The sequence below is a fragment of the Bos indicus x Bos taurus genome, chromosome 12 (assembly GCF_003369695.1).
Source record: "Bos indicus x Bos taurus breed Angus x Brahman F1 hybrid chromosome 12, Bos_hybrid_MaternalHap_v2.0, whole genome shotgun sequence".
Lineage (NCBI taxonomy): Eukaryota > Metazoa > Chordata > Mammalia > Artiodactyla > Bovidae > Bos > Bos indicus x Bos taurus.
The window spans coordinates 69,483,321-69,501,933 of NC_040087.1; the positions used below are offsets into that span (position 1 = coordinate 69,483,321).

The 18,613-nt window shown below is 41.4% G+C and overlaps 1 protein-coding gene across 2 annotated transcripts in view; it reads left to right on the top strand.

Annotated features, from left to right (window-relative positions):
• Window positions 1-18,613, top strand: part of LOC113902482 (multidrug resistance-associated protein 4-like) — a 298,821-nt gene that overhangs the window by 76,882 nt on the left and 203,326 nt on the right. For both annotated transcript variants that reach the window (XM_027557816.1, XM_027557814.1), the window contains exons 5-8: window positions 6,118-6,207; window positions 10,978-11,141; window positions 12,260-12,385; window positions 13,526-13,775. In XM_027557816.1, coding sequence (XP_027413617.1) covers window positions 6,118-6,207; window positions 10,978-11,141; window positions 12,260-12,385; window positions 13,526-13,775 — 630 coding nt within the window. The remainder of the gene's footprint in view (window positions 1-6,117; window positions 6,208-10,977; window positions 11,142-12,259; window positions 12,386-13,525; window positions 13,776-18,613) is intronic.

The window sequence follows — 18,613 nt, forward strand, 5'->3', positions numbered from 1 at the left end:
GGATCCAGGGAATTCGAAGCGGAGACGGCGTCAGCGAGGATCAGAAAACAACTGCTTAATTAAACGTTAATTAAAGATATAAAGAGTAATAAAATAAGGATAGCTCAGTAGGAAAATTCAGTGAAGAAAAGAGGCTGAAATAAGGATAGCTCAGTGAGGAAATTCAGTGGAGAAAAGAGGCTGAATAATTCAGCCAGATGGTGAGAGAAAGAACGACATGGGGAGACCAAGTTTCGGTGAACAAGGCCCCGCACTTTATTTTCCAAAGTAGTTTTTATACCTTAAGTTATGCATAGAGGATAATGGGGGAAGGGGTAGAGTCATGCAGTAAGCCAGGCTTTCTTCCTGCAAACTTATCAAATGCAAAAGTTTAGGTAATTTGCATCATCTTCTGGCCCGGAGGCCTTTTTCTCTAAAGGTGATTATTCTAAAGTCAGGCACCAGCCTCCAAAAAGCATTAGATAAAGTTGCATTCCTACAGAGCAAAGGTGTGGTGGGCTATAACAAGAAAAAGAATTAACTCAAGGGTCCCAGGTTACAAACATTAAAGCTACTACTCACACCAATTATATTAATCAATACACTGCCAGGGACACAGCAGGTAAGGGATATGGAAACTTAGCAGCAAACATTGGCCCAACAAGTGAAAATCCCTTCACTAATACAATTTCTAATCAATCTTTTAACTGCTCAAAGGAATCTGTATTTAGACAGTTTAGAACATCTCATGCCTCTCACAGTTGGGAGGCTCTGAGCAATCACATGTGGCCGGAGAAACCTATTCAGGCAGGCTAGAGGACTTCCAAAGGTGTTTGTAGGTCGAAACACTGTCACACTCAGGAATTATTAACTGGAGCTGTAAGCTAACTCTTTTTTCAGAGAGAGGTAGTGGGGGACAGCCCCCCATAACGTCAGAGGTGTAGGTGAAAGCACAAAGCAGAAAGTAGGCAGACTCTGGCTTTGGGGGTAGATGCTCGAGAATTTCCAGGGAGACTCCTGAGGCTTGATCCCGCCTTTGCGTATGCCAAGCCTCCTTCCTCAAGACCTTTGCCATGGGCGGAGCTCGCTCCCCGCATTCAGCTGTACATGAATCGAGAACTTCCAGATGTACAAGCCAGATTTAGAAAAAGCAGAGGAAACAGAGATCAAATTGCCAACACCCGTTGGATCATAGAAAAAGCAAGAGAAACTAGAAAAACATTTACTTCTGCTTCATTGACTACACCCAAGCCTTTTACTTCATGGGTCACAACAAACTCTGGAAAATTCTTCAAGAGATGGGAATACCAGACCACCTTACCTTCCTCCTGAGAAACCTGTATGCAGGTCAAGAAGCAACAGTTAGAACCAGATGTGGAATAATGGACTGGTTCCAAGTTGGGAAAGGAGTACATCAAGGCTGTATATTGTCACCCTGCTTATTTAACTCATAAGCAGAGTACATCATGCGAAATGTTGGGCTGAATGAAGCACAAGCTGTAACCAAGATTGCAGGGAGAAATATCAATAACCTCAGATAATGCATATGACACCACCCTTATGGCAGAAAGCAAAGAGAAACTAAAGAGCCTCTTGATGAAAGTGAAAGAAGAGAGTGTAAAAGCTGGCTAAAACTTTCAAAAAAATGAAGATCATGGCATTCGGTCCCACCATTTCATGGCAAATAGATGGGGAAACAATGGAAACAGTGACAGACTTTATTTTCTTGGGCTCCAAAATCACTGCAGATGGTGACTCCAGCCATGAAATTAAAAGATGCTTGCTTCTTGGAAGAAAAGCTACGACCAATCTAGACAGCATATTAAAAAGCAGAGGCAGTACTTTACTGACAAAGGTTCATCAAGTCAACTATCATTTTTCCAGCAGATATGTATGGATGTGAGAGTTGAACCATAAAGAAAGCTGAGTGCCAATGTATTGATGCTTTTGAACTGTAGTGTTAGAGAAGACTCTTGAGAGTCCCTTGGACAGCAAGGAGATCAAACCAGCCCATCCTAAAGGAAATCAGTCCTGAGTATTCACTGGGAGGACTGATGCTGAAGTTGAAGCTCCAACACTTTGGCCACATGGTGTGAAGAACTGACTTATTGGAAAAGACCCTGATGCTGGGGAAGATTGAAGACAGGAAGAGGAGACAACAGATAATGAGATGGTTGAATGACATCACTTACTTGATGGACATGAATTTAAGCAAGCTCTAGGAGTTGGTGATGGGCTGGGAAGCCTGGTGTGCTGCAGTCCACGGGGTCACAAAGGGTTGGATACTACTGAGTGACTAAACTGAACTGTGCAGTTTTCCCAGCACCAGTTATTGAAGAGACTGTGCTTTCTCCATTGTGTATTCTTGCCTCCTTTGTTTTAAATTAGTTAACCCTAAGTGTATGGGTTTATTTCTGGGCTCTCTATTCCATTGATCTATGTGTCTGTTTTGGTGCCAATATCATACTCTCTTCTCTTGGGCTTCCCTTGTGCCTCATCTGGTAAAGAATCTCCCTGCAATGCGGGAGACCTGGGTTTGATCCCTGGGTTGGGACAATCCCCTGAGAAGGGAAAGGCCACCCACTCTAGTATTCTGGCCTAGAGAATTCCATGGACTGTATAGTCAATGGGGTCACAAAGAGTTGGACACGGCTGAGTGACTTTCACTTCACTTTCATACTATTGTTTTGATTACTGTAGCTTTGTACTATGGTCGAAGTCAAGGAGTATGATTCCTCCAGTTTTGTTGTTCTTCTATTTTTTTTTTTTTTGACTATTTGTGTCATTTGTTTTTCCATACAAATTTTATATTTTTTTGTTCCAGTTCTGTGAAAAATGCCATTGGTAATTTGATAGACGTTGCATTGAATCTGTAGATTGCCTTGGGTAGTATGGTCATTTTGACAATACTAATTTTTCCAATTCAAGAACATGGTATATCTTTCCATCTGTTTTGTTGTCTTCAATTTCTTTCATCAGTGTCTTATAGCTTCTGGGGTACAGATCTTTTACCTCCTTAAGTAGGTTTATTCCTAGGAATTTTAGTCTTTTTGATGCAGTGGTAAATAGGATTGTTTCCTTAATTTCCCTTTCTGATACTTTGTTAATAATGTATAGCAATGCAGCAGATTTTTGTATATTAATTTTATATCCTGAAACTTTACTGAATTCACTAATGAACTCTAATAGTTTTCTGGTAGTGTCTTTAGGATTTCCTATGTATAGTATCATGTCATCTACAAGTAGTGACAGTTTGACTTCTTCCTTTCCAATTTAGATTCTTTGTATTTAAAAGAATTGTCTTTTTACAAAGTCAGGAATTGCTGAGGTAAAACCATAGAGATATTGTGGATTTCCAGAAACATTACTCAGTCATGTCTAACTCTTTGCAACCCCGTGGACTATACAGTCCATGGAATTCCCCAGGCCAGAATACTGGAGTGGGTAGCTGTTCCCTCCTCCAGGGGATCTTCCCAACCCAGGGATTTAACCCAGGTCTCCCCACATTGCAAGTGGATTCTTTACCAGCTGAGCCACCAGGGAAGCCCAAGAATACTGCAGTGGATAGCCTATCCCTTCTCCAGGAAATCTTCATGACCCAGGAATTGAACTAGGTCTCCTGCATTGCAGGTGAATTCTTTACCAGCTGAGCTATCAGGGAAGCCCCTCCAGAAACATGGGAGAGACAGTTTCCTCATGTACTTTCATGCATCTAGAATCCTGCTGAGGTGAAGAAATACGTTTCTTTTCTGTAGGTTACAGGTGAGCTGATTCTTTAGGGCAAAAGCTGGCGCTGCAGAGCAGCTCTAAAAGGCCCATCTGAATGTTCCTAGTTTATACTGAGACCCTACTTGCTAATCCATAGTCCTGGAAAGAAATCAGATTGAGTGTTAGAAATGGAATGGCTGCTAAGCTTATAGTAATTGTAATGTTGAATGATCTTCTGACATTTTGTTTAGATCCATGCCTCCAGTTGATGTGAGATTGAAACATCTCACAGTGGTCACTTCAGATTCCTCAGATCTCTAGGGCATTTTTGGGAACTTTTTACAAAAAAAGGGATCATGTAAAACAGGCTATTTTTTGTAAATTGAGGCATTAAAGGACATAGATTCCTCACCAGAATATTATTTTGAACATTATTCTCTGTTCATTTTATTGTATATTATTTAAAAACATTTAAAAAATAATTTAATAAGTATTATTTTTGTCTGTGCTGGGCCTTTGTTGCTTTGTATGGGCTTTCTCTTGTTTCTCTTGTTGAGGGCTGCTCTCTAATTGCAGTGTGAAGATGGTTTCTCTTATTGCGGAGATGGCTTCTCTTACTGCAGAACACAGGCTATGTAATTGTGTCTCAGGCCCAGTAATTGTGGTGCACAGTCTTAGTTGCCCTGCAGCATGTGGGATATTCCCAGATGAGGGATCAATGCTGTGTCCCCTGCATTGGCAGGCAGATGCTTAACCACTGAACCACCAGGGAAGTCCTCTGCTCATATTGGAATGAGGAAACTAAGATCAAAGTTCTTAAATGATTTTACATACAGTGTTAATGATTGATTTGAAGTCCCCTAATTTATAGTCCAAGTCCTCTAATTTCTTGCTTTAAGGCAGTTTCTCCACTCTCATCTAGTTAGGCTCAAATTTACTTTGTTTGCTCCTAAGTCTAAACCTTCTCCTTTGCTTTTTGCTTCTCTTCTTTTCACAGCTATTTGTAAGGCCTCCCCAGACTTTATGGCTTTATTGACTATGTCAAAGCCTTTGACTGTGTGGATCACAATAAACTGTGGAAAATTCTAAAAGAGGTGGGAATACCAGACCACCTGATCTGCCTCTTGAGAAATTTGTATGCAGGTCAGGAAGCAACAGTTAGAACTGGACATGGAACAACAGACTGGTTCCAAATAGGAAAAGGAGTACGTCAAGGCTGTATATTGTCACCCTGCTTATTTAACTTATATGAAGAGTACATCATGAGAAACGCTGGGCTGGAAGAAACACAAGCTGGAATCAAGATTGCTGGGAGAAATATCAATAACCTCAGATATGCAGATGACACCACCCTTATGGCAGAAAGTGAAGAGGAACTCAAAAGCCTCTTGATGAAAGTGAAAGTGGAGAGTGAAAAAGTTGGCTTAAAGCTCAACATTCAGAAAATGAAGATCATGGTATCTGGTCCCATCACTTCATGGGAAATAGATGGGGAAACAGTGGAAACAGTGTCAGACTTTATTTTTCTGGGCTCCAAAATCACTGCAGATGATGACTGCAGCCAAGAAATTAAAAGACGCTTACTCCTTGGAAGGAAAGTTATGAGCAACCTAGATAGCATATTGAAAAGCAGAGACATTACTTTGCCAACAAAGGTTCGTCTAGTCAAGGCTATGGTTTTTCCTGTAGTCATGTATGGATGTGAGAGTTGGACTGTGAAGAAGGCTGAGTGCCAAAGAATTGATGTTTTTGAACTGTGGTATTAGAGAAGACTCTTGAGAGTCCCTTGGACTGCAAGGAGATCCAACCAGTCCATTCTGAAGGAGATAAGCCCTGAGATTTCTTTGGAAGGAATGATGCTGAAGCTGAAACTCCAGTACTTTGGCCACCTCATGCAAAGAGTTGACTCATTGGCAAAGACTCTGATGCTGGGAGGGATTGGGGCCAAGAGGAGAAGGGGACGACAGAGGATGAGATGGCTGGATGGCATCACTGACTCGATGGATGTGAGTCTGAGTGAACTCCAGGAGTTGGTGATGGACAGGGAGGCCTGGTGTGCTGCGATTCATGGGATCGCAAAGAGTTGGACACGACTGAGTGATTCATCTGATCTGATCTGATCTCATCTGATCTGAAGTCTAAACCTACATCCTTTACACTCTGGGCAGACCCAAGTTCATTGAGAAACAGTGCGGGGGATTTTGTTTCTACATCCTACTCCTCCCTTTGCTGTCTTTGTGGGCAGGACTTCTGCCACATTGAGGCGGTAAAGGATGAACATAGGTCCCTAGAGCCCTGCTGTCAGGGGTTATCCTGCTTATCCTGATACCATGCATGACCCCAAGAAAGTGTGACCCATTTTGATATATTTTAAGTATGAATTTGTATCAACATGGGAATCCAATTCTCTGTCTCCCTCTCTTATTTCAGACCCTTCGCCTGAGTAACTCAGACATGGGGAAGACCACCACAGGCCAGATAGTCAACCTGCTGTCCAACGATGTGAACAGGTTTGACAGGGTAAGTGCCCAAGGGATCCTCTTTCATTTCTCACTGGGTTCAGCTTTTTGGGATGCCAAGTGCCACGGTTTGGTGTCAGCCAGTGTTCTGTTGAGAACCTAAGATAAGGGTTGTTATCCAGCTCTCATCTCTTCTGTGTGAAACTTACATGTAAAAATATGTATTGTCCTGTGGATTAGACTAATACTAGATAGGCAGTAGTGTCCTTTCCTAGCTCGGTTAGCATCCCTAAAGGTCCTCCTGGTGTAGCCCTTCTTGGCACATGCTGTCAGTGTTGCTGAACTGTCTTCCTCCTCCTCTGGATGATGAAGGCTTGGTGGGCAGGGATTGTTATTTCCCCTGTGGCCTATTCAGTGCTGCAGCATAGGGAGCCTGTGAGGAATATTCCAAGTAGGTCGTCTCCAGCCAGACTCAACTTCCTCTCAGCTGTCCACCCCACACTTTTTTTTTTTTTACACTTACCTTATGACTATGCAGTACTTGTTTCCACTGTTTCCCCATCTATTTGCCATGAAGTAATGGGACCGGATGCCATGATCTATCTTAGTTTTCTGAATGTTGAATTTTAAGTCAACTTTTTCACTATCTTCTTTCACTTTCATCAAGAGGCTCTTTAGTTCTTTTTCACTTTCTCCTTAAGTATGGTATCATCTGCATATCTGAGGTTATTGATATTTCTCCTAGCAATCTTGATTCAAGTGTGTGTTTCATCAACATTTCTCATGATATACTCTGCGTATATTTTTGGGCTCCAAAATCACTGCACATGGTGACGGTAGCCATGAAACTAAAAGATGCTTGCTCCTTGAAAGAAAACTAGACAGCATATTAAAAAGCAGAGACATTACTTTGCCAACAAAGGTCCGTCTAGTCAAAGCTATGGTTTTCCCAGTAGTCATGTATTGACATGAGAGTTGGACTATAAAGAAAGTTGAGCACTGAAGAATTGATCCTTTTGAACTGTGGTGATTGAGAAGACTCTTGAGAGTCCCTTGGACTGCAAGGAGATCCAACCAGTCTATCTTACAGGAAATCAGTCCTGAATATTCATTGGAAGGGCTGATGCTGAAATTCTAATACTTTGGCCACCTGATGGGAAGAACTGACTCATTTGAAAAGACCACGATGCTGGGAAAGATTGAAGGTGGAAGGAGAAGGGGACAACAGAGGATGAGATGGTTGGATGGCATCACTGACTCAAAGGACATGAGTGTGAGAAAACTCCAGGAGTTGACGATGGACAGGGAGGCCTGACATGCTGTAGTGCATAGGGTCGTAAAGAGTCAGACATGACTGAGAGATTGAACTGAACTGAATGCAGTACTAGGATGCAATCTTAAAAACATCAGACTGATCTCCTTTCATTTCCAAGGCAAACCATTCAGTATCACAGTAATCCAAGTCTATGCCCTGACCAGTAATGTTGAAGAAGATGAAGCTGAATGGTTCTATGAAGACCTACAAAACCTTCTAGAACTAACACCCCCAAAAGATGTCCTCTTCATTATAGGGGACTGGAATGCAAGAGTAAGAAGTCAAGAGCTACCTGGAGTAACAGGCAAATTTGGCCTTGGAGTACAAAATGAAGCAAGGCAAAGGCTAACAGAGTTTTGTCAACAGAACACACTGCTCATAGCAAACACCCTCTTCCAACAACACAAGAGAAGACTCTACACATGGACATCACCAGATGATCAATACCGAAATCAGATTGATCATATTCTATGCAGCCAAAGATGGAGAAGCTCTATACAGTCAGGAAAAACAAGACCAGGAGCTGACTGTGGCTCAGATCGTGAACTCCTTATTGCCAAATTCAGACTTAAATTGAAGAAAGTAGGGAAAACCACTAGACCATTAAGGTATGACCTAAATCAAATCCCTTATGATTATACAGTGAAAGTGACAAATAGATTCAAAGGATTAGATCTGATATACAAGTGCCTGAAGAACTGTGTACAGAGGTTCATGACGTTGTACAGGAGGCAGTGAAGACCATCTGTAAGAAAAAGAAATGCAAAAAGGCAGAATGGTTGTCTGACGAGGCCTTACAAATATCTGAGAAAAGAAGAGGAGCTAAACGCAAAGGAGAAAAGGAAAGATATACCCATTTGAATGCAGAGTTCCAAAGAATAGCAAGGAGAAATAAGAAAGCCTTCCTCAGTGATCACTGCAAAGAAATAGAGGAAAACAATATAGACTGGGAAAGATTATAGATCTCTTCAAGAAAATTAGAGCTACCAAGGGAACATTTCAGCAAAGATGGGCTCAATAAAGTACAGAAATGGTATAGACTTAACAAAAGCAGAAGATATTAAGAAGAGATGACAGGAATACACAAAAGAACTATACAAAAAAGATCTTCATGACCCAGATAACCATGATGGTGTGATCACTCACCTAGAGCCAGACATCCTGGAATGTGAAGCCAAGTGGAGCTTATGAAGAATCACTACAAAAGAAGCTAGCAGAGGTGATGGAATTCCAGTTGAGCTATTTTCAAATCCTAAAAGATGATGCTGTGAAAGTGCTACACTCAATATGCCAGCAAATCTGGAAAACTCAGCAGTGACCACAGGACTGAAAAAAGTCAGTTTTCATTCCAATCTCAAAGAAAGGCAAGGCCAAGGAATATTCCAACTAATGCACAATTGCACTCATCTCACACCCTAGCAAAGTAATGCTCAAAATTCACCAAGCCAGGCTTCAACCGTATGTGAACCATGAATTTCCAGATGTTCAAGCTGGTTTTAGAAAAGGCAGAGGAACCAGAGATCAAATTGCCAACATCTGCTGGATCATGCATAAAGCAAGAGAGTTCCAGAAAAATATCTATTTCTGCTTTATTGACTATGCCAAAGCCTTTGACTGTGTGGATGACAACAAACTGTGGAAAATTCTTAAAGATATAGGAATACCAGACCACCTGACCTGCCTTCTGAGAATCTGTATGCAGATCAAATAGCAACAGTTAGAACTGGACATGGAACAACAGATTGGTTCCACACCAATCCTTTGGCCACATGATGTGAAGAGTTGATTCACTGGAAAAGACCCTGATGCTGGAAAAGATCGAGGGCAAGAGGAGTAGGGGACAAGAGAGAATGAGATGATTGGATGGCATCACTGACTCAATGTACATGAGTTTGAGCAAGCTCCTAGAGATGGTGAAGGACAGGGAAGCCTGGCGTGCTGCAGTCCATGGGGTCACAAAGAGTCGGACACGACTAAGTGATGAACAACAACAACTTCTCTTTCAGTTATTCATTCATCAGACATGAAGTCAGGTACCTCTTCAGTTCCAGGGATGAATAAGGCTTAGTTTCTGCCCTGGAGAAGCCCAAGCCCATCAGGGAGGTAAATACACAAGTCATTACTGGAGGGAGTGGTAGGTACCAAGATGTAGACTTTCCTGGGGTTGCAGGGAGCCTCACGGAAAAAGGCGTCTGAATTTGAGGACACAAAGAGAGGTTAGGGATGCCCTGAGCTCATCTTCGTTGTTGACAAAATCATCATTTTCCTTCCAGTGTGCCTGTCTGCTTCTCCCTGGACATCCCTAAACCCAGCCTTGTGCTGCCCCAGAACAGTATCATCTGGGGAGGATGCTTCAATTTCTGCTTCAGCAGGTTTAAAACCCACTGAGATAATTTCTATTTAGGTTCCTGTCTCTTCCTGACCTGCTTCTTGAGAAACCTGTATGCAGGTCAGGAAGTAACAGTTAGAACTGGTCATGGAACAACAGACTGGTTCCAAGTAGGAAAAGGAGTATGTCAAGGCTGTATATTGTCACTCTGCTTATTTAACTTATATGCAGAGTACATCATGAGAAATGCTGGGCTGGAAGAAGCACAAGCTGGAATCAAGATTGCTGGGAGAAATATCAATAACCTCAGATATGCAGATGACACCACCCTTATGGCAGAAAGTGAAGAGGAACTAAAAAGCCTCTTGATGAAAGTGAAAGAGGAGAGTGAAGAGATTGGCTTAAAGCTCAAGATTCAGAAAACGAAGACCATGGCATCAGGTCCAATCACTTTATGGGAAATAGATGGGGAAACAGTGGAAACAGTGGCTGGCTTTACTTTTTGGGGCTCCAAAATCACTGCAGATGGTGACTGCAGCCATGAAATTAAAAGACGCTTACTCCTTGGAAGGAAAGTTATGACCAACTAGACAGCATATTAAAAAGTAGAGACATTACTTTGTCAACAAAGGTCTGTCAAGTCAAGGCTATGGTTTTTCCAGTAGTCATGTATGGATGTGAGAGTTGGACTATAAAGAAAGCTGAGTGCCAAAGAATTGATGTTTTTGAACTGTGGTGTTGGAGAAGACTCTTGAGAGTCCCTTGGACTGCAAGGAGATCCAACCAGTCCATTCTAAAGGAGATCAGTCCTGGGTGTTCTTTGGAAGGACTGATGTTGAAGTTGAAACTCTAATACTTTGGCCACTTGATATGAAGAGCTGACTCATTAAAAAAGACCCTGATGCGGGGAAAGATTGAGGGCAGGAGGAGAAGGGGACAATAGAGGATGAGATGGCTTGGATGGCATCACTGACTCAATGGACATGAGTTTGGGTAGGCTCCGGGAATTGGTGATGGACAGGGAGGCCTGGCGTACTGCAGTTCGTGGTGTGGCAAAGAGTTAGTTGGACACGACTGAGCGACTGAATTGAACTGAACTCTTCCTTCAGAGCAGATTGTTTCTAAATTGTGTGCTTATGGTTTTACTTTTATACAGTTCTAAGAAGACTTTGTCTTTTTCTTTTAAGGTAACGATGTTCTTGCATTTCCTGTGGACTGGGCCACTTATGGCTATCACAGTGATCATCCTGCTCTGGATGGAAATAGGAATATCATGTCTTGCTGGGATGGCACTCCTTATTATTTTGACGCTTTTGCAAAGCTTCTCTGGGAAGTTGTTTTTATCACTCCGGTAAGAGAAATACTGGTTTAAAAAAAATAGATGATATATACTTGGTGAATCCACAGTCTACTCTATGCTCTTGTTAAAAAGCAAACAAAAAAACTTCTCTGATCTCTTTTTTTGCATGTGTTGCAGACCCTAGCTAGTGGAGGCTCCATCCTTAAACCAAAAACTGATCTTGAAGGGGGAAAGGTGAAGCCATTTCCTGATTCTTCCTGGAATTGTACTTGAATAAGTAGTGTCTGTAAGCAGAATTTACCTAAGTTCAAGTTATTTAAACATTATTAAATAGTAATCATCCTATAGACCTAATTCCAGCTGCATATATTTTTGCTATGCTTCTGTTAGGATCATTTTCAATTATTTAAGTTCATGTCTTGTTTTTAATTCACTGTTGCTTTAAGTTATCAGAAGTCCAAGGGCATAAAGATATAAATTTATAAAGCCCCACAGTACCAGCAGCTTATATGATAAAAGAGTGTCTAGTGATGAAGGGTCTAATGGTGATGAGTTAGACTTAAAGCATATATCAGGGAATTGGAGGTGTGTTGTTGTTCAGATTGTCAGGTGATGGAGATGTACTGTTTGAAGCACATTGAGCTCTTTTCCTTTCTTTTTTTGGTGACTTTATGCATGTTATTTTTCTCTACTTGGAATTTCATTTCTTATATTTACCACAGAAAGATGTTCCTTATCCTTTGATGTCCTATTCGAGTGCTACCAGGTCTCTGAAGCTTTTCTTGCTCTCCTTTCCCAGTGGAATTAACAGCCCCATCTTTTCTGCTCCCTAGCACTTTCATAATATTATATTATGGCACAAACATTGTCTTTCTGTTAGATTTGGGTATCTTTTGCCTTGGGCAGGTGGTTTGTACCTGACTTCCTTCAGGTCTTCCTTAGCCAATACTGCAAGTTCTCCAAGTTGTTTGTTGAATTGGGCTGAATAGTTGACTTCCTAATTGAAGTCTTCCTCCGTTTTTACTTTGAGTAGAACCTGCCTGTGTTGTCAGCTTAGGAGAGCTGTAGGGAATCATTTGATCCCTGGTCTCTGGCTGTGCTACTGCTGCTGTCATAAGGAAATTTTTGCTGTGATCACTAAGGCTCATCTCTTACATTTGTTCCCTTAGGAGTAAGACTGCAGCTCTCACAGATGACAGGATTAGGACCATGAATGAAGTTATAATTGGCATCAGAACAATAAAAATGTATGCTTGGGAAAAGTCATTTGCAGAGCTTATTACCAGATTGAGAAGGTAATTTTCTGTATATGTCAAACCACAGCTTGTACTTTTTTATTTCCTGTTTTTACTGAATGGTTTAAAAGTATTACTGCTCTTTTATTTACCATCCTTCTAAAGGAAAAATATATATGCTTCTTTCTTATGTAGAAATGAAATTTCACATATTAATACCCCAAATCCCAAGGAAGCAATGATCCTAAGATGTTAGTATTTAAGTTGATGATGTTTAAACTAAAACTACAATTTATGTTAATATAGAACAAATAGGAAGATTGTAGAGCGTGGGTATATTGGTATTGGGCCAAACTTTATGAATCAGTAATTTTTATTCCAAACAGAGCCATGAAAATACCATTCCTTTTGGATTTGCTTTAGGTTTATAGAAATTTTGTCCATCTTTCATTTAAATATCTGATGAGTATTTATACTCCAGCACAAGCCATTCATAATTCTCTGGCTGAACCCTGTTACCTCTCACCTTTGCATCTTTGTGAGGGCCCCTCCCTCTGCTGGGAATACACTCTCTCATCTTCCTTCTTCTCTGGCTTCCACCAACCCTGATTGACTCCCTCTCATCTTCTCAGGGTCCATGTATGTGTGAATTGCCCTGACTTTACTGTTCTGGGTTACACATATCTGCTCTGTGCTCCCATGGGGGCCATGCAGGCTGCCTCTGTTTAATGTCTTGGTGGACATGTGAAATCTTAGTTCCCTAACTAGGGATCAAATCCATGTTCACTGCATTAGAAGCACAGTCTTAACCACTGGGCCACCCATCTTTTCTAAGTTCATGAACTCCTGGAAGGGACAAGTTCTGTCTTTCTGTCATCCTTAGGACACCCTGCACAGGACTTGTGATTATGAATGCTTGTTGAATGAATGTTCAAACTCAAGTGTTATTGACCAAAAATGTTTAAAAGTATGACATTAAGCCTCCATTTAGTTGGGAGAGTGAGGTGGTGATGAAGTGTGGGGTCCTTGGGTCGGGGCAGAGCCCCAAGTGTGCACTGTATAGTGTCTCCATGATGTGAGGGATGGTTTATCTTAATCTGTGTCCACCCCCTAGAAAGGGGCCACTCACACAGGGCACTTGAATTCATAGCTTGGATGTTGATGCTTCTTTTAAAATCTATTTCCTTCTGTCTTTTACAGGAAGGAAATTTCCAAGATTCTGAGAAGTTCCTACCTTGATGGAATGAATTTGATATTCTTTGACACTGCAAGCAAACTCATCCTTTTCATCACCTTTACCACCTACGTGCTTCTTGGCAACATGATCACCGTTAGCCAAGTGTTTTTGGCCATAACACTGTACCAAGTTGTGCAGCTTACAGGCATCCTCTTCTTCCCCATAGCCATCGAGAACGTAGCAGAAACAGTCGTCAGTGTCCGAAGAATCAAGGTTTGGTGACAGAAAACTTTTTAAAGTTTTAGGCAGATTTTAAGTAAAATGGTTCCTTTTATTTGGTGTCACGGGTTAATGCTTTTGGGCATAGCTGGTAGCTGTTCCAAAATGTCATACATACTCCCCTCTCTTCTTTGGTAGAATACATTACAAATAATGTAAGATCACTGCTCATTTATGAGCAGCAGTAGCAGAGGCACAGGGTTCTTGATGTACAAGTGATGGCTGCAGAGCAACTAAAATGTCTAAAAGCAAAAGAAGTAAACGGATTGCATCTCTGTGTTAACTTTAATGACTAGCAACTGTGTTCAGTCCTGGGGTGAATTGGATTCCTTTCTGAGTCTGGAGGGAAAGAACTTGCTTAGAGGTCCTGCTCCTTGGACAGGAAGAGTGGTCTCAGATTCACTTAATTCACTCTGTTTAAAAATGGTTTCTTTCCTCCACAAATGGTTTGCTTGTTGATTTCTGAACATGCCTTTTGGATCTGACTTGTCCTCTTCACCCTTACTCTTTAATCCTATCTCTAGTTGGCTTCTTCCTTTCAGATTTGTGATTTCTACCATACTCACTGTCTCCTTTTTTCCTGTCTCTGTATTGCCAAGGGCAAATATTTTACATCACCAAAATAAGAGCCTGACATACAGTAGGCTCTAAAGTACTTGCATGTTTATGAGTAAGTCTTAAATGAAGACTGCCTGTGTGAGTCAGCCTGGGCATGACTTTGAGTGTCTGGGCTTTATAAAATATTTAATTTCTTTTGTCCTTCTCCTCAGTGATGTACAGCCAGTAATAGATCTATAGTGAAGTTAGATAGGTTTGGGTGCGATTGTATTTTATTTTTGGGTCTTATCATAAAAGTTGAGTTTTTTTATGATGAAGTTTCTATGTACTAAAAAAAAAATGATTACTCACAAAGCAGATCAGTCATACAGGGTTAGTTCTGGTCCCCTGAGTTTTATCATTCTTTCTGACAGGGGCTTCTAGCAACACTATTAAGGGATGGTCCATTCAGTTCATCCATCTTTTTTACCCCTTAGCTTTCACATCTTGAAAGAAAACAGGAATATCCCTGGACTATAGTCACATTGTCAACGACAGGGTAATGTGTCCAGATGGAGGCTTCTTACATGTGCTGTACTGCTGTGATTTTGTTACAGCCACTATCTTTGATGGCTGTTGCCAGGGCTCACTGTGTGGTCTGGGCACATGCAAAGTCTTACAGGTTTTCTCATTTAATCTTGACAGCAATTGAATGAGATAAGCATGTGTCCCTGCTTTACAATTAAGGAATCAGGTTTCTGTATCAGGTGAAACAACTTACCCATCCTCAAATAGCCTGTAAATGACATTCTAGGATTCTACCCAAAGCCTGGTTTCTTAGCCATTGTTACATTATTGTCTTCTTAGTACCTTCTGCCAAGTGGAGTAACTCCTTAAGTGTGATTTACATCAACTAGTCTCACTCTGAAGATATGCAAAGGTTCCCTGCTTCCTGAAAAATTAAAAATTTTAACTGTTAGTTCCACTGGCCATTCTATTTGTTTCCAAGCACTCTGACAAGTGAGGAGGGAGGGAGGTGGTGAGGTTGTCTCTGTAATTGCCACAATCACCCCCCACTTTGGGGTCTTGGCTCACTCTGTTGGGCCCCCTGGGTCGCCTTCTCTTCTCTCGTTGATTTAAGCAAATACTGCTGAGCCTCCAGCAGCCCCATGAGCCTCTACCAGCACTTTCGTTCATGCTGATCCAGGGCTTCCATTTATGTGCACAGCCAGTCCCGTGCCACCCAGCATCATGTCCGGTGGGCTGATGTTGACACCCTGGTAGTGTTCCAAGCCCCGTGACAGCTGACTGTGTCTGGTAGACTGTGTCTGATTCTTTAGTGTAGTGCCCAGACTATACTGGACATATCATGGGCATCAAATACATACTGGATTGTCTGAAACAACAGTTACAGGAAATGGCTGGGAGCCTACAGAGGCCCAGGGTGGCTCAACCTGCACTAGAAGCTGGAGAAATGTAAAGGGAGGGAGCAGACTGGGGTTAGCATTCCTGGAACATTGATCTTTGGTGTGTGTATGTGGTAGTGTGTTTAAACTTAGGGGAACTGGATCTTATCAAGAGTGGAAATAGATCTGAATCTGCCCTTTGTTTTCTGTGTCTGTCTGTGTATCAGACCAGCCCAACTGGACTTAGTGGGCCTGCTCTCTAAAGAGAGGAGTTGTGGCTAGCAGAGCCTGGTGTTCATGTAGACTCTGCTAGCCTGGCTCCTGGTCTGGATTCTTGAGTCTTGTAGATAATTAGGGACACTCAGTCTTGATTAACAAAGTTAGTCTGAAAGTCTTGCCAGTCATCATGAAATAAAATAAGATTAAAACCATCAGACTTTATGCTGAAATGTATCTGGAGTTCAAAGATAATCTTGACACAGAATTTCCTCCTGTTTGGAGTTGGTCAGTCTTTTTTCTCTTTTTTTCCCCCTTATTTTCATTTTATTTGTTTATTTTTAATTGGAGGATAATTGCTTTACAATGTTGTGTTGATTTCTGCTGTACAAGATCATGAATCAGTCATAATCATACATATATCCTCTCTTAAACCTTGGACTCTGTTCAATCCTGTGTACTGTAGCCCAACAGGCTTCTCTGTCTGTGGAATTCTCCAGGCAAGAATACTGGAGTTGGTTGCCATTTTCTTTTTTAGCAGTTCTTCCCAACCCAGGGATTGAACCAGGGTCTCCCGCATTGTAGGCAAATTCTTTACCATCTGAGATACCAGGGAAGCCCTATTTTCACTTTATTTATTTATTTTTAATTGGAGGATAATTACTCTACAATGTTATGTTGATTTCTGCCATGCAATGTCATGAATCAGTCATAATTATACATATATATCACCTCCCTCTTAAACCTCCCTCCCCTCCACATCCCACCCCTCTAGGTCGTCACAGAGCACCAGGTTGAGCTCCCTGTGTTACACAGCAACTTCCCTTTAGCTAAGTTGCTCAGTCATGTCCAACTCTTTGCAACCCCCTGGACTGTAGCCCGCTAGGCTCCTCTGTCCATGGGATTCTCCAGGCAAGAGTACTGGAGTGGGTTGCCATTTCCTACTCCAGGGGATCTTCCCAACCCAGGGATTGAACCTGTGTCTTCTGCATTGGCAGGTTGATTCTTTACCACTGAGCCACCTCTGTTTTACACATGATAGAGTATATATGTCAGTGCTATTTTTCTCTCTCAATGTATGTCCCACCCTCTCCTTCCCCTGCTGTGTCCACAAGTCTGTTCTGTACATCTGCTTCTTCATTTCTTCCCTGAAAATAGATTCATCAGTATAATTTTTCTAGATTCCACATTTATGCATTAATTTATGATACTTGATTTTCTTTTTCTGACTTACTTCTCTGTATATAACAGGCTGTAGTTTCATCCACCTCACTACAACTGACTCAAATTCATTCCTTTTTTGGAATTGCCAACATTCATTGGATCTTAGAGAAAGCAAGGGAATTCCAGAAAAACTTTTATTTCTGCTTCGTTGACTATGCTAAAGCCTTTGACTGTATGGATCACAACAAACTGGAAAATCCTTAAAGAATTGGGAATACCAGACCATCTTACCTATCTCTTGAGAAACCTGTGTGCAGGTCAAGAAGCAACAGTTAGAATTGGACATGGAACAATGGACTGGTTCAAAATTGGGAAAGGAATACAAGGCTGTATATTGTCACCATGTTTATTTAACTTGTATGTAATGAGAAATGCTGGACTGGCATTTGTGAGTTATAAGCTGGAATCAAGAATGCTGGGAGAAATATTAGCAACCTCAGATATGCAGATGATACTACTCTAATGGCACAAAGCAAAGAAGAACTAAAGAACTTCTTAATGAGGGTGAAAAAGGAGAGTGAAAAAGCTGGTTTAAAACTCAGTATTAAAAAACTAAGATCATGGCATCTGATCCCATCACTTTTTGGTAAATAGAAGGGAAAAATTCTAAGCAGTGACAGATTTTCTCTTCTTGAGCTCTAAAATCAATGTGGATGGTGACTGCAGACTTAAAATTAGAAGACGCTTGTTTCTTGGAAGGAAAGCTATGACAAACCTAGACAGCATATTAAAAAGGAAAAACATCATCTTGCTAACAAGATGTAAGGTCTGTATAGTCAAAGTTATGGTCTTTCTAGTAGTCATGTATGGATGTGAGAGCTGGACCATAAAGAAGGATGAGCACCAAAGAATTGATGCTTTCAAATTGTGGTGCTGGAGAAGACTCTTGAAAGTCCCTTGGAGAGCAAGGAGATCAAACCAGTAAATCCTAAAGGAAATCAACCCTGGATATTCATAGAAAGGACTAATGTTGAAGCTGCAGCTCCAATTCTTTGGCTACCTGATGTGAAGAGCTAACTCAATGGAAAAGACTCTGACCCTGGGAAAGATTGAGGGCAGGAGGTGAAGCGGGCAACAGAGGATAAGATGGTTGGATGACATCATTGATTCAATGGACTTGAACTTGGGCAAACTCCAGGAGATGGTGATGGACAGCGAGGCCTGGTGTGCTGCAGTCCATGGGGTTGCAAAGAGTCAGACATGACTTAGTGACTGAAAAACAACAATAAATATTCCTGGCTATTGTAAATAGTGCTGCAGTGAACACTGAGGTACACATGTCTTTTTGAATTATGGTTTTCTCAGGGTGAATGCTCAGTTGTGAATTGCTGGGTCATATGGTAGTTCTATTCCTAGATTTTTAAGGACTTCCATACAGTTCTCCATAGTGGCTGTATCAATTTACATTCCCATCAACAGTGTAAGAGGGTTCCCCTTTCTCCACATGCT